Genomic DNA, 16,390 nt, shown 5'->3' with positions numbered 1-16,390 from the left:
TTTGTTTTATGAGTTTATATTCAAAATAATTTGAACATTTTTTCAATTTATTTTACTTAAAATACAAAAAAACATGTGTCCACTTGTAAACATTTCATTGGAAATGATTCGAGCATCACTCCAAAAACATAAATATTCTTGAAATTGGATGCTGGTAATGTGTAAAAGGCAAACAACATTTACTTCTTGGCGGCTTGACCGATCTTGGACTTGGCGGTACCACGGACCTTCTTCATTCTGTTGCGACGTTCCTTACGTTGCTTGCGGGTCTGTTTCTTGATTTCCATAAGACCATGACGAACCAAACGGTATTTGGGTTCGAATTTCTTGGCAAAGTCCAAGGTATCGTAGATCAAGGCAAAGCCAGTGGAACGGCCGCCACCGAAAGCGGTACGGAAACCGAAGACGAAGCACACATCAGGGGTAACTTTGTACATGGCAGCGAGCTTCTCACGGATTTCGGTTTTGCTGACGGAAGCCAAACCGGGGTGGATGACATCGCAGACCATTTGCTTTCTGCAAAGCAAACGGTTGGTCATGAACTTGCGTGTGCGGATAGTGGCGGTAGTACCAGACATATTGGATTTCTATAAAAAAAAAGAGTAAAACGAAAAATAAGACACAAATTGTTTATAAACTTTTCTTTCGGTTTAATAATACTTTAATGCTTTCAACATAACCTCCAAATAATATTATCAATAAGCTAAGTGGAAATGAGAACTGTCACTTCAGTGTGTGTCTGCATGAGACTCCACGTGTTGCTCGAATTTTCATTAAATTTAAAAAGCATTTTTCACAAATTCATTACAGGCGATTATGTTATCAACATTTCTGGTTTTATTAAACATATTATTTAATAATTTTTATAATTTTTTACCTGTTAAAACACTTAAAAAGTATTAAAACACGTCTTTAGTGCAGACACAAAATTTTAAGAAAGAAAGATGGCCGTCGCCACAGTTGCAAAAGAGCTGTCATTTTTGACACAGTTGTCCAAAAGGGTATTATTTTCGCCTAACAATCACAATGTGTTTTAAAAACAGAGTTGTTTTCATTATTCTAATTGGAAAGTAGATTATTGTGAATGTTAAATTTTTCTATGGTAGATTTTCTGAGAGTTTTGTGAATTGAGTTTTATGAATAATTGAGTTCCTTTTGTGATTTGTCGAAGAGTAGACGTACAATATTTATTTGAAAAAAAAAAAAATAATAAAAAAATTCATTATTAATAAAATACAACAAATAATTGTGTGCTTATAATAAATAAAAACACCGCTAAGAAATAAACAAAAAACTTTTATAAAGTAAGTCGAAAATTCTATTGGAAAATCAAAAAGAAAATTTTCTACTGCATGAGAATTTTCATATTAGAAATTACGATAAAATTCTTTGTTATGTAAGTTAATGATTTGTTAAAGAGTGGTTAAATGCCACTTAGAGATAAGGTTTTTGGTCCTTTTTAAAGTATATAATATATTATTCGATTTAAGGAAACTTTTCCTAAACAGCTAAAATATCATTTTGCAGAAATGTTTTTTTTCTCATTTGCCATGGGAAGAAAGTCACAAATACAAAAACAAAACACGTTTTACCGTATATTTCCAGCTGTAGTGTGAGTGTGGCTACAGTGACGTCTGTCTGCTTTTGTTTTGTTTCTTTTTTTATTTTTTTTTGTTTTGAGGGGGGTTTTTGATTAGTTTTATTTTTGGCAAAATTTAATAGTTTATTTTTTTGTTATTTCTAGATTTTCATTCATACAGAATATTTAAACAAAGGATTAAATAAAACATGAGAACTTCTACTGTTGGCCGTTATGCATTGCGTTTGACTTTTGGACAGGTAAGTTTGCTAAAAATGTCTGTTTTTTTGTTTTTGCGTTTTAATTTTAATTTACTTTTTGCAAAAACAAAACTTGTTTTCATTGACACATGGTGTATTTTGTGTGATAATTTAAAGGTTTTGTTTAAAAAAATGTCAATCGAAAGTGTTATTGTTGTGCTTTAGTACTATAATTTTTAAAGTACAAAATATCAAATTATAAAGTATTTTTAAAAATTTAAGTAATTCCGTGCAATATTAAAAAATATCCAATAATATTGGAAAAAATTTTCACATACACTTTTTTTTGGAATTTTGATCATATTTCTAGGCAATAGACTAGACTATAGACTAAACAGTAGACTAGACTATAGACTAGACTATAGACTAAACTGTAGACTAGACTATAGACTAGACTGTGGACTAGACTATAGACTAGACTATAGACTAGACTATAGACTAGACTATAGACTAGACTATAGACTAGACTATAGACTAGACTATAGACTAGACTATAGACTAGACTATAGACTAGACTATAGACTAGACTATAGACTAGACTATAGACTAGACTATAGACTAGACTATAGACTAGACTATAGACTAGACTATAGACTAGACTATAGACTATAATATAGACTAGACTATATTCTAGACTATAGACTAGACTATAGACTATAATATAGACTAGACTATATTCTAGACTATAGACTCGACTATAAACTAAACTAAAGACTAGACTATAGATTAGACTATAGACTAGACTATAGATTAGACTATAAAATAGACTACAGTCTCGACAGTTTATTAGAAGATTGTTTTAAAATTGTTGAATGTTTGTTTCAATTCTTCGATAAATTTAAATAATAAATATAGCGCCTTCTAAAATGACGTAGTTATTAAACGTAATAATATTTTAAGATAACAATATGTACATAATTTTGTCTCGCTTCTTATACATCAGAGCTGGGTTAATGTTTTTCTTCTTATCAACACGACATTATCACGTGTTAATCAGTCTTTTATTTATTTGCTGTGTATTACTTTCATGCTGCAATTATAGATTAACAAATATTTTATTAATTTTTTAAATGAAACACCAATATCCTTTGGTTATCTAAATTTTTAAGGGAGAACTTATTTGAGGAGAAACCTCAAGTCATTAAAATAGATTAAATTTTTGTAAAAAGCATGAATTTGAGCTCTAATTGGTGGGAATACACTTGAAACATTTTGATTATGATTAGATTGGTTATGTTAGATTTTGTTGTGCATGTTAGCACATTTTTTAGTTGTTATTCAAGATTTAACTTTATTAATATTATAAAATAATAAAAAATAGTTACTAGAAGATAATCAAACCGGCAAACATCATCAGCTTTAAAGTGTGCTACATAAACTTAAACATATAGTCTCCCCCCAAACTATAATCATACAAATCATTCATTAAACAATCACATTTTCATCATACAGATTTGACTGAACTTAAACGTGCTTATTGTGATCGAAAGATTTTACCAATATGGACAACGAAATAACTTTAAAAGTCGGTGATGTTTGTCTGGATTGTCGGCAGCAACTTGGCATTGAGAAACGTTTGCGTTATTTTAAAATAAACCTAAAAGGTGATACTCTATTGAAATGTGAAAGTAATGAATGTATGTATCCCTACAATGATGAGATGTACTCCACGGATGAAGAACCGGATCAGGTGGAGAAGGAAAATTATCAAAATCTTACATTTTTAGATGATTTTATACAACAATATACCAATGAATCGGGCGCACAAGATACACACAATTCTATTCCTAATAGTAGTGATATGGTTACAACTCATTTCGATATAAGTTTTTTGGATAATTTCAATGAAAATCTTTGTAAAACGGAAATTTCTCAAGATAGTAATGAATTGTTGGATAGTAAATCTAATATAGAAATGATTAAAAGTGAATTTTTAACATTACCACTTAACTCTAACGAAATTCAAAGTGCGAATGAAGATAAAACGTATACAAATAGTTTAGAATCTCTACCGATATTTATTTCATTAGATAATGATGCAAATTCTGCCTTAGTTGAGGAAAATGACAATCAATTATCATCATTTATAAGTTGTAAAGATTACAAACCTAAAATTGATATACAATCAATAGAAACAATTGATAAAGAATCACCTTTATATAATATATTACCAACATCATCAAAAAATCTTACAGAAATGTCTTCTAGTGAACCAAAAGATATATCAAATTTATCAACTTCTGTAACATGTACAGAAACTCCATCAACAAGTTCTAATGCAAAAATAGAAACAACCAAATTATCTTTGTATTCTTTGGAAAAACCAAAATCTCCAGAATTATCACTTCCAACTAAAACAACAAGTTCCAAAGCAAACAAATTATCTTCAAAAACATCTCAAGCAGCAAAGTCTCAAGAACTTTCTACAACTTTAAATTCCCCCCTATCTTTAGACATTTCCTTAAAATCTTTCACCCCAGAATTAGCTAAACCTTCTGAAGAAAATCCCACTACGTTATCAGTTAATAGTATACCAAAAGCTAATATTATGAAAGGAAGAGATATTCTCAAGAAATTAGCAATTGTTGATGAGAAAATGTCTAAACAGAATTTTAAAAGTGTACGAAAAAAGAAAAAAATCATTAAAAAAGAAGAAATCCAAAATGAAGAAAAACCTTTGTCTACCTTTCGTGGTGATATGGACTATAGTTTAGAAAAGATTTCGCAAATGTTATCGGCGAATCGCATGAGAAAGCAAAATAATAAATAGTAATAAAATAATTGTATTGTAAATATAAACATTTAATGTAAATAATACAATTTAAGATAATTGTATAAGAATTAATAGTTTGTAATAATTTTTTATTGATTATTTAATTAAATAAACAGAACGTTTTTTTATTTAAAGAAATATTATGGTTGTTGTGTTCTTAAGTATAATTTTTTAGATAATCTTCTATTATAGAGTAAAACTTATCCTTATTAAAATGATGTAAAGTGTAGAATGTGGACTAGACTGTAGACTAGACTAAAGACTAGACTATAGACTAGACTAGACTATAGACTAGACTATAGAGTAGACTATAGACTAGACTATAGACTAGACTATAGACTAGACTATAGACTAGACTATAGACTAGACTATAGACTAGACTATAGACTAGACTATAGACTAGACTATAGACTAGACTATAGACTAGACTATAGACTAGACTATAGACTAGACTATAGACTAGACTATAGACTAGATTTTAGACTAGACTATAGACTAGACTATACACTAGACTATAGACTAGACTATAGACTAGATTATAGACTAGACTAGACTATATACTAGACTATATACTAGACTATATACTAGACTATATATAGTATATACTAGACTATATACTAGACTATAGACAAGACTATAGACTATACTATAGACTAGACTATAGACTAGACTATAGACTAGACTATAGACTAGACTATAGATTAGTTTATATACTAGATTATATACTAGACTATAAACTAGACTATAGTCAAGATTATACTCTATAGTCTAGTCTTCAATCTAAAAGATAATCCAGTTTAAAAAGAAAAATTCATTCAATGATGTTTTCATCAAAAACATTTTTATTTTTTGTTTACTGATTTTGCCATGTCGTTTGTCACCTGCTGGTCGTAGACCCCTAAAATTGTAAATATTATACATTTTTGCAATAGCATTTTTAACGCTATTTATTGGCATATATTTCAATAAATTAAATTACGTCTCTAATAAAATAATCTTGAATATTATGCAGTAATATTTTTAAGCTTTTTTTTAAATGATAGTGGTTGTCACATTTGTCTAGTAATAGTGTAGACAATTAAAACATTTCTAAGGTTAATTGAATGAAACATAATATAATACGTAAATAATTACGCATTTAAATTCTCTTTATTGTCATTTAAAATAAAATGCGCCATGCGCCTGTTATCACTCATAACGATCTATTTCTATCTTATAAATATTTAGTATATAATACATTTAAAAATAAAATAATGAAACAAGTTGCCGATTAATTAAACAGAAATATATAAAATAAATAAATATATATACAAATACTAAATAAATGTTATATATATAAAATAAGAAAGACTATTATAAACGTATTTAGTATGTATATAAACTTTGCTCTATTTTAAAATGAAAAAGTTCATGCTAAAAGATAATGCAAATGTAAATATCGTTAACAGAAATTTAGAAATGTTTAGTAAAAATTTTAATAATATCTTAGAAGTTTTAATTATTATATTTTTTTTTAATTTGTTATTAAGTTCTTCTTTTGGTTTTGCCAACGATATGGTTTCTCTCTTCTGATTATTATTAATACGCATCAGTGTTTATATATTCGGTATATTGTACTATGATGTCTGGCATTTAAAAATACAATAAATTCACAAATATTTTACCAATATTTTTTGTTCTCTTCAATATTAATTTGACGTCATTTAATAGATATTTTTTGTACTTTGAAAATGAAATTTCAAAAAAAAAACTTGTATTATATCTATGTATGTGTTACTTTTTAAATAAATACCCGTGATAAGAGTTTTAGATTAAGATACAATATCAATAATCGCAATATTAATTTCTGAACTAGTTCCTTGAAAATTTTAAAGAAGAATTTTAGAATCAAAACGATAATGCTAGGAACAGGTAGCAGTCATAATGGCGACACCACTAGTTTAAAGACTGTTGTTTAAGAATCTAAAGTAGTTCTACTTGCACTCGTTCTAGAACTAGTTCTTTTTAGATTATGTTCTGAAATTTTTGTTGGTTTCAATAGATATTAAGAAAAAAAGTTTTCATAAACAAATTTTTAAAGCTTTTGAAAAGATTTCAGGAAAAGCTTTTTTTGTAAAAAAACTATTCTTTATTTCAAATAAACTTTTTATAAATACGTTTTTAATAAAAAGCTATTTAAATAATTTTGCAAAAAATACCTTTTAAATAAGAAAACTTTAGCAAAAGAGCTTTTTTATATAAAGCTTTTTGTTGTTGTTATAAGCTTTTCATTTAACACTTTTTACGTTATAAGTTTTTGGAATATTTTATATGAAATATTTTTTTACTTTAAAAGCTTTTCATAAAAAACTTTTTTTATTAACAATTTTTCACAGTTTTTCACAATAAGCTTTATTTTGTTATAAGTTTTGCATAAAAGTAATTTTAAAGCTTTTTTATACAACTTTCTTATAAAAACTTTGATAAAAAAGCTTTTTCTAAAAGAAAGTTTTTTTTATAAAAGCTTTTTTATTAAATGATTATCCCATTTAAAGCTTTTTTATATAAAAAATAATTTTAAAATCAAAAGACCTTGTTTATAAAAAGTTTTTATTATGAACTTTTCTATGCAAAGCATTTTTGTTATAAGCTTTTAATAAAAAGCTTCTTTTATTGGAAGTTTTTAAAAAATATATTTAAACGGTTTCGTTTTTTTTGAAAAAATTGATTTAAAAAAAATACAAAAGTGTTTTTCTTAAAATAATAATTTTTTTTCTAAAAAAGTTTAAGTATTTTATAAATTTTATTAAAAGCTTTTGAAATATGTTTTCCATCATAAAGCTATTTTCGAAAAAAATTATAAAACAGCTTTTCATAAGCATTTTTTCATAAATGGTTTCTTAATAAAAAGTTTTTAAATTTTTGCAAAAATTATCTAAATATTAAGAAATATTAAAGCTTATCTTTTTAATAAGGAATCTTAAGCAAAATAGCTTTCTTTATAAGTTTTTCTCATAAAATTGTTTTATCCTTATTAGTTTTTCATAAAAAGCTTTTATATATATAAGTTTTTGCTAAAGGTTTAGCATAGAAAGTATTTTAAAGCTTTTTTATTTATTTTTATAAACAGCTTTTTCATAAAAACTTTATCGTTATAAGTTTTTCGTAAAAAGCTTTTATTGCGTTAATATTTTTTCATATAAAGCTTTTATTGTTATAGGTTTAATATAACTTCTTCTTATAAAGCTTTTCATTATAATATTTTTTTCATATAAAGCTTTTTTCGTAATACGTTTAACATGAAATGTATGTTTAAAGCTTTTTATTTTTGTAAACAGCTTTTTCATAAAAATTTTAATAAAAGAAGATTTTTCTGAAAAAAAACTGTTTTGTAAAAGCTTTTCTATTAAATGATTTTCTCATTAAAAGCTTTTTTATATAAAATTTTTAAACAAAAAAATAAATAATTTTGAAATTAAGTGTAAAAAAGCTTTAACAAAAACGTTTTTTATGAAAGATTTGATTATAAACTTTTTTAAGTAAAGCATTTTTCGTTATAAGCTTTTAATAAAAAAAACTTTTTTCATTGTAAGTTCTTTATAAAAAGCTTTTAACGGTTTGGGTTTTTCTTAAAAAAATATTAAAAAAGTATTAAAGCTTTTTTATAAAAAAATACAAAATTAAAAAAATATTTTAACAGATTTTTTTTTAATAAAAAAAGCTTTTTCTAAAATCTTTTTCATAATTTTTAAAGTGTTTTTTTTTTTCATTAAAAGTTTATATAAGAAAGCTTTTAATAAAAAATATTTTAGAAAAATGAAAAAGCTTTTTTCAAAAAAATATTTTTTAAAAGCTTTTTTCACAAATAATTTTTGAAAAAAATTAAAGATTTTTATTAAAAAAGCTTTGGAAAATCTTAAAAATATGATTTTTTAATAAAAAAAATTGTTTCTCTAAAGTATTGAAGTGTATTTAAAATTCGCCAAAGCATTTTGGCAATTCAAGTTGTTTTCTTTTCTTTTTTTTATATAAACAAAAAAAAACTATTTTTAAATTTTTTGAATTTCAAAAAGACGCACTTTTTCTTAAATTGTGTTATTTTTATATAAATGTTTTAATGAACCTGAGTTGTTAGAAATGATAAACAATTTAATTAAATAATACATCATGTACATACATATGTATGTATGTACATATATGTATGCCAAGCACATGATCAAATATTTGTTAGTAGTGATATTAGTGTGATGTATATGTTATCAAGAAGTTTTTTTCAAAAGTAAAAAAGAAAATTTTCTGGTTTTTTACAAACCCCAGAAAGTTTACAGAGAAATCTCACATTGTTATATTGATTTTGAAATAACTACCTGTTGCTCTTAACATAATGTTTAAGTAAATATATATCTTTTTTATTTTCTTTATACATATCTATAAACATTTTTCTTGTTTATTTCATGTTTTATACCCTACACAACTTTAGTGGTGTATTGGGTTTGTGCTGATGTTTGTAACTCACAAGAATATTGGTCCTATACCTACTTTGAGGTATACCAATCGTCATCAGAATCATTTTCTGAGTCGATTTAGCTATGTCCGTCTGTTTGTCGTCTGTCCGTCCATGTAAACCTTGTCATCAAACTACAAGTACCAATTTTGAAGATAAATCAATGAAATTTGGTAAATAATGTTCTATTGTCCCAGGGATGAAGCTTATTAGAAATGGTTAAGATCGATCCATTATATCACCTAGCCCCCACACAACTGAACCCCCCAATAGAGCTTGTAAACCTTGTAATCAAACTACAGGTCGCAATTTTGAAAATAATTCAATGAAATTTGGCACATGATCTTCTATGGTAACGTAGACAAAGTCTATTGGAAATGGTTAACATCGGTCCATTATTTCACCTATTTCATAATTATGTTTTAATATACTCGTAAGTCGACAATGCAAGTTCTATACTAGTCTTGACGACCCACATTAACTGCGTAAACCCGTAAACCACCCAAAGATTTTGGGGGGTCACCTTTGACAGCCTGTTTACTTCCACAGCTCATGCCACTGCAACTACGCACAGATTGCAAAGTAGAAACAAGGTCCTCAAAGCGATAGCCGGCAGCACTTGGAGAATGGACAAAGAAACCTTGTTAGCTACCTATAAAACAATTGTCCGGTCAGAGGTCAATTATGCTGATCCAGTGTGGTCTCCTTCGCTGAGTGATACCCAGTGGAGAAATATTTAAAGCTGTTAAAATGTCGCCCTACGAACTGTAACGGGCTGCATGCAAATAACCTCAGAGCACCATCTACACGAGGAAACGAAGGACCTTCGTGTATACGAAGAGAGCATACAAAGTTATGTTGAGGATCCCTTAGAGCGGAACTCGTATACAGCAGCTTTGAATGACATTCATAGAGATGCCATCAATACCGCGGTTTCTGGTTACGGCATGAATGTCGGCAACCGGTCGGTATGGAGCAACAGGTTCAACGACTACTGGTTCCGCATAGACCGTACCGTCCTCAATATATGCCCAGCTTGTGGACAGGGTCCCCATGATATCCTCCACATATTCAACTGTCCAGCCCACCCTACTTCACTTAGCCCAAAGGATTTATAGACTAACCCTATTGAAGTAGTCCAATTTCTTGGCTTGGAACTAAACAACAACCCTCATGAACTCTATAATTATAGGGTCTTATGTGACCCTAGCCCTATAAAAAGCCTTCTTGAAAATTTGACTTAAATGTTTAAAATTTACTCAACAATAAACGGCTTAAGTATATCTGAGGAACGGTACAATTCAACTTAAATGTTTTATTTTGACAACTAAATCTCATTTTACTTTTGTAAAAGATGTAGGGTATTATTTGCTCGACCTTGCCCTACTATAATTTCTTACTTGTTTCTTATTTGTTTTATTTATTATTTTTATTAGTTTAACAAATTTTCAATTGTTGCTAAGGAAATTTTTGTTTTTTTTTTTGTTTAGTTGAATACACTCATACTCTTGCAATCAACTAACATTTCAAAATTGTATTTCTTTACGTAATTTGTGTCTATTTGTTGTTAATTAAGCAAAAATTTTCTGTTATACTTACCTACATATTTAGAAATTTAATAAATTGTTTAGATTTCTTTACTACACCATTTCCCTTAAAATATATTTAAAATATTTCTATCTTAATTTTAATAAATTTAAATTTCAACATGTATTTCAAATAATTTATGAAATTTTACTAGAAATATCTAAACTAAAACAGCTTTTTTTTATCAAAAAAAAAAAAAAAAACAAATAGAAATTTGGAAATGTTGTAGTAGTTTCTTTATCAGCCACTATCTATATTAAAATGCCAAGCATTTTTTGTATTTTGTGTTTAATCTTATCGTATACTATACTCAGTTTATATATAAGGAAACAAACTTATCATTGAATTGGTTTATTAACCCTTTTATAATGTGCATTCATTCAATATTTTTATGAATAATTTCCCGTAAATTTTTAAATTGAATTTATTACTTATTGCTTATAAGCATAAATATTATATTTTTGTTTAATGTTTTCATTTTAAGTAGACGACAATATGTTTACTTAATTTTTTTCTTTTTGTAATTTTTGAACTTGAAAATTACTTTTTATTTTTGTATTTTAATTAATTTGTTTACTCTTACTCGTTGTGGGTTAAATGTCTGTTGGTGGGCATCAAGCCAATAAATATTTTAAATTATACTATATTTTTTCTGGTCTTGTTTATTTTTAGCTTACAATTATTTTCTGTAATTAATTTTTTTAAAATTTTAAGTGGTTGTGATTTTGTTTAATATATTACACTTGTTTGTTTGTCCATTTCTATTATAGATTAAGAATTTTCGAGGGATTTATTTAACAAATTTAGAAAATGAAATGTTTTATAGCAGATGTTTGTAAATTACAAAAAAAAAAAAATATTCGTTCTCCTATGTAAACTTTACAATAAGACAAGGACAAGGCATTGTTTTGACTTAAGACCTTGAGATTTTAGATAAGGCCTAGTTCAAAGTCAGGAATATAGAATAGACTTTAGTTATGGTCTTATCTGTAGTCAAGACTTTACTCTAGTATATAATATAGTCTATAGTGATGTCTTTAGCCTAGTCTATGGTCTAGTCTCTAGTGTAGTCTATAAGCTAGTCTATAAGCTAGTCTATAGTCTCGTCTATAGTCTAGTCTCTAGTGTAGTCTATAAGCTACTCTATAGTCTAGTCTATAGTCTCGTCTATAATTTAGTCTATAGTCTCGTCTATAATCTAGTCTATAATCTAGTCAATAGTCTAGTCTATAGTCTAGTCTATAGTCTAGTCTATAGTCTAGTCTATAGTCTAGTCTATAGTCTAGTCTATAGTCTAGTCTATAGTCTAGTCTATAGTCTAGTCTATAGTCTAGTCTATAGTCTAGTATATAGTCTAGTCTATAGTCTAGTCTATAGTCTACTCTATAGTCTAGTCTATAGTCTACTCTATAGTCTAGTCTATGGTCTAGTCTTGTCTATTGTGTAGTCTTTAGTCTAGTCTATAGTCTAGTCTATGGTATAGTCTATAGTCAGTCTATAGTTTAGTCTATAGATTAATCTATTGTTTAGTATATAGTTTAGTGTAGGGTTTAGTTTATAGTTTAGTCTATAGTCTAGTCTTTCGTCCAGTCTATAGTATATTCTATACTCGGTAGTCTAGTCTGTAGTGTAGGCAATAGTCTAGTTTATGGTGTATAGCAAAATCTATTCATTAGTCTTCAGTCTAATGTACAGTATAGTCTATAGTTTAGTATATAGCTTAAGCTAGTCTTGATTTTATAAAAATTCAATAAATTTCATTAATTTATCATTAATTTAATAATTTCTCTTTTCTTCTTCTCCTTCTTCCAGCCCTCTGCTCAAACAGCAACTAGCAGCAGTATCACAACTACTTCCAGTCCTGATCGTGTCATTACCCGTTCAGCTACCTGTTTGGCTTTATTGGGTATTGCTTTGTCCTCGTTCAGTCTTAAACAAATGTTAGCCAGCAGTGGTAGCTCATCATCCAGAGTACCATTCCGCAAATTTTAAATTATATAAAATGGAATGAAAACGTTCTATAAATCGTTTTCTATATTTTAACAATTTTTCTTTTTTCATAAACATATAAAATTTAACAATAATTTCGTTAAACGGGAATGTAATAAAAGTGTGATGTACTAAGAAATGGAAATTGGAAACGTTCTCAACAAATCAAAAGAACCCAAGTTAAGGACTCCAGAAAGCACAATGAACGTTTAATACAAAATACTTATTATATAATATTATTAAAACAACAACAAAAACAAACAACCAGGAAAGAAGTGTGATGATTTTAAAATAGCCAAACTATGACGATTAAGCTAATAAAGCTCAACACAGTAATAATGGCCAAAATAATATTAAAATAATGATAAACTAACAAAATATGCAGATAAATCAACTTTTTTTATAGAAAAAAAAAAGACACAAGATAAAGTTGATTTTTGTAAAATTCTATTGTAAATGTATTGTGTACAAAAGAGGAAACAGAAAAGGGCTTAGAGAAGGGAATGATGATTCCAATTTTTTATTAATATTATTAATTTTTTTCTTTCTTTGCAACTATATAAGCAATACTTTATTTTTTTAACAAAAAAACTATCTAATCACTAACAAAAACAATTAGACTTGGCTTTAAAACTCAGCAAAGCTAAGATTTTATATTTTAGTTATTAGAAAAATCATTTATTCATCCATATTGTTTAATATTATTTTAGTTTGTAATCTAAACTTATACATTTAAGTAGGGCTGCATGTTTTCCTCATTAAAAAAAAAAAAAACAATTAAACCACAAATTAAAAAAGTAACAAATATGTATATACCTTCTTAGCTGATTAGAGCAGAAGCGGTCTTTTGTTTTTTTTCCAACATTTCTTTCTCTATTTCCTTTAAATTTTCTTTTCTTCTTCTATCACTATTCAGTTTAATACAAAAATTTAGTTATCTTTAACAACAATTTAGCAAATTTTAATAGGAAAAAACAAAACCTAAATGTGATGTTAGTAGATTTTGTTTTGAAATTCAAAATTTATTAATACAATTAAACAAAATTTTATTATATTTTTATTACAACACAATTATATTGTATTTTTTGTTTGAAATAATGAAAATTTCTTTTAATAAAAGTAATTTGATTTTAAATGAAAACCCTAAAATCAACAACAAAGTTTACTTTTTTTCTTCTTTTTAAATAGTTAATTCCCGTTTTAAATATATGTAATTCTCAACAGGTTTAAAAATATAATAATAAAAATTAATTTTAAATTATAAAAAAAAATAATATATTTTCAAATACTTGCAAGTCTACAAAATATTATTTCAAAATCAAATAAAAAAATGAATAAAAAATAATTCAATTGTTTTCTTTTCTTAATTCTACCAAGTATATATCACTATGTTTGAGGGTTATAAGTATTAACAAGAACTTTAAATGCTTTCCTATGATTTTAGTTAACATTAAGCTATGTAAACATAAAAATTTCTGTTGCATTTTAAAGAAATTTAAAATTTTTGTTTAAATCGTTACAAAAATTAACGTAAATTTCATACAATACACAAATCAACCGCTGTATTGTTTATCATTAATCTGGCAGCATTACTTTCCATAAACAGCTGTTTGAAAAGAACAACAATTGAAAAGAGAATAGTAAAAACTATGATGACGTTTAGCTCTGTCAGATTTTTTACATATTCCACATCAGAATAAAAGAAAAAATAAGTTTATTTAATTTTTTTGCCGACACGGCTACTAAAATACTAAAATAAATTATTTAAAAACCATAAAAAAAACAATATCTATGGATTAACAAACTAGAAAATTTAAATAATTAAACAAAAAAAATTGAAAAGTAGACCTTCACAAAGAAAAACCACAACAAACTTTTCATATCGAAGGAAAGAAAAAAAGACAACGACTGCGACTCTAAACGGGAAGCCAATAAAAAAAAACAGGAAAAAAGTGTTAAACTACTAGAGAAAAACCTCACAGAATGGGTATCAATGTAAGCAGGCAGGCTGATTTAGCCGGCAATGAATTGTTACAGAGATTTGTGGGACGCACACATATTTCACACGAGGATGTGGACTATTGGCAAAAGTTGCTCAACTATAATATTACCATACCCGAGAATACACAGGAACAATTAAATTTAGACTCACGCCTAGAGTCCCTATGTCAATCGTTTATTAGTAACAATTTAAAAACTGGAAATTTTGGTTCACTTATAACGGTGTTTTTAACTAAAGTATCTGAATTACTTTCCTTATCCGATCAGGAGAGTAACATGCATATATGGCATACTTTTAATGCTTTATTCATTATACGCAGTCTGGTGAAATATATCATAGAGACTGGTTCGGAATTTCAGTTATTACAACATTTTGAAGCCATACCAAATGAGGAATTATTAAAGGCTGAGGAAGAGGCTTTGGCAGCAGGCGCTCCTGCTGAAAGTACTGCCATAGCGGTGGAAGCCACAGAGCATGATGATGCGGCTGCTACTATTAAGGCGGCTGCAGCAGCAGCGGCTGTCTTAGTGGATGGTTCCAAGTTTGAGACTTTCATTGATGCTATCTTCAATTTGATAGTGGTGATTCCTGTCAAGTAAGTTTGCAATTGTAGCTCCATTTCAAAATAGTTTATAGTCTAGCTACATTCTAGTATATTGGGTAGTCAAGTTTATATGCTTGTTTGTAGTCTATTCTAGCTCATAGTCTAGTCTGTAGCCTATAGTGTGATGTTTATTATAGTCTATTGTCTAGTTTATATTCTGGACAGATTTGTTTTACATAAACCATTATTAAATAAACATACATATCTCCTCTAATCTTTACGTTACTCTAAACATACAATATCACTTATTTTCTATCTCTTTCAGAGAATTCACATATCATTTACACTTGGAAGCTGTCAATACTCTAATCACTCTTCTCTCCGTGCACCTTTTTACACAACAACCAACCGAAAAATCAATTATCTTCCGCACTGTCTACAAATGTCAACATGCAAATGTTTTAATGTCTGCCTTATTACATTTCGTCTCACGTTTAGTTGAGGTGCCTCAAACTATGTTTGGTTCTTCATCAGCCGGATCATTTGTCTTTGGCATTGCAGAATCTCTACTCTCTATATTCAGCTTTCGCAAGCAACAGGATGTTTTAAATACAACTCATACGGTTGGTTCTGAGCTATCACAACAATTTCGTACTCACTATCCGTTGGCCAATCAAAGTCTTCTTTTGATACTAATACTGACCAATCATTGTACCACAAAAGAGAATTCATATCGTAATTCTTTGTTTGCATGTGCTGATTCTAAAGATGTGGCCCATAAAGATGCAGCCACATTTCATATTGATTTTTCTGCGGTTTATGAAACTTTATGCCGTATTGTCACTATTGATCAGGCGACTTTGTTATTGTATTTATTACTGCATCGTAATGAAAGATTTTATCGTTTTGTCATGGCTCAACAGGATTTGGAAAAGTTGGTTACACCCATTTTACAAACATTGTATCATGCTCCTGATAGCACCTCACATCACATTTATATGTCATTGATTGTTTTATTGATACTAAGCGAAGACGACAGCTTTAATAAGAATGTTCATAATATAGTGAGTATAAAAACTTAAAACATTCTTTTTCCTACTTACTAGTTTTCTTTCTTTTTCTTATAGATGCTTAAAAACATTACCTGGTATACAGAACGTACTATTTCAGAAA

General features: G+C 27.6%; 3 protein-coding genes across 5 annotated transcripts in view; 2 read left to right on the top strand and 1 right to left on the bottom strand.

The window, feature by feature from the left end:
* Nucleotides 1-1,027, bottom strand: LOC111675462 (40S ribosomal protein S24). Its single transcript, XM_023436229.2, has 2 exons — nt 878-1,027; nt 1-587 (listed from the first exon to the last, which is right to left on the bottom strand). The coding sequence occupies exon 2, from the start codon at nt 576-578 to the stop codon at nt 180-182; it is 399 nt and encodes a 132-aa protein (XP_023291997.1). The 5' UTR covers nt 579-587; nt 878-1,027; the 3' UTR covers nt 1-179.
* Nucleotides 1,028-1,109: 82 nt separating this feature from the next.
* LOC111675473 lies at nt 1,110-12,891 on the top strand. Of its 3 annotated transcripts, none has more exons than XM_023436240.2 (3): nt 1,110-1,304; nt 1,745-1,839; nt 3,292-4,745. In XM_023436240.2, exon 3 carries the CDS (start codon nt 3,341-3,343, stop codon nt 4,607-4,609), a length of 1,269 nt encoding a protein of 422 aa, XP_023292008.2. In that variant the 5' UTR covers nt 1,110-1,304; nt 1,745-1,839; nt 3,292-3,340; the 3' UTR covers nt 4,610-4,745. The 3 variants fall into 3 exon arrangements, with proteins under 3 accessions (XP_023292008.2, XP_046809737.1, XP_046809738.1); XM_046953781.1 differs by lacking the exon at nt 3,292-4,745 and adding an exon at nt 12,495-12,891 and having other exon boundaries at nt 1,145-1,304; XM_046953782.1 differs by lacking the exons at nt 1,110-1,304; nt 3,292-4,745 and adding exons at nt 1,349-1,396; nt 12,495-12,891.
* A 1,507-nt stretch (nt 12,892-14,398) lies between these two features.
* LOC111687525 (dymeclin) overlaps nt 14,399-16,390 on the top strand; it is a 4,666-nt gene continuing 2,674 nt past the window's right edge. The window contains exons 1-3 of the mRNA XM_023449963.2: nt 14,399-15,268; nt 15,543-16,281; nt 16,345-16,390. The exon at nt 16,345-16,390 is cut by the window's right edge and continues 452 nt beyond it. Of these exons, the coding sequence (XP_023305731.2) occupies nt 14,655-15,268; nt 15,543-16,281; nt 16,345-16,390 (1,399 nt within the window). The 5' untranslated portion in view covers nt 14,399-14,654. The remainder of the gene's footprint in view (nt 15,269-15,542; nt 16,282-16,344) is intronic.

The sequence above is a fragment of the Lucilia cuprina genome, chromosome 6 (genome assembly GCF_022045245.1).
Source record: "Lucilia cuprina isolate Lc7/37 chromosome 6, ASM2204524v1, whole genome shotgun sequence".
Classification (NCBI taxonomy): domain Eukaryota; kingdom Metazoa; phylum Arthropoda; class Insecta; order Diptera; family Calliphoridae; genus Lucilia; species Lucilia cuprina.
Note: the sequence above shows the minus strand (reverse complement) of the source record. Positions and strands in the feature narration are given on the sequence as shown.

What these genes read in the sequence shown, in the direction of transcription:
- LOC111675473 (XM_023436240.2), top strand. Translation starts at nt 3,341, where the DNA reads ATGGACAACGAAATAACTTTAAAAGTCGGTGATGTTTGTCTGGATTGT.
- LOC111675462 (XM_023436229.2), bottom strand. Translation starts at nt 578, where the DNA reads ATGTCTGGTACTACCGCCACTATCCGCACACGCAAGTTCATGACCAAC.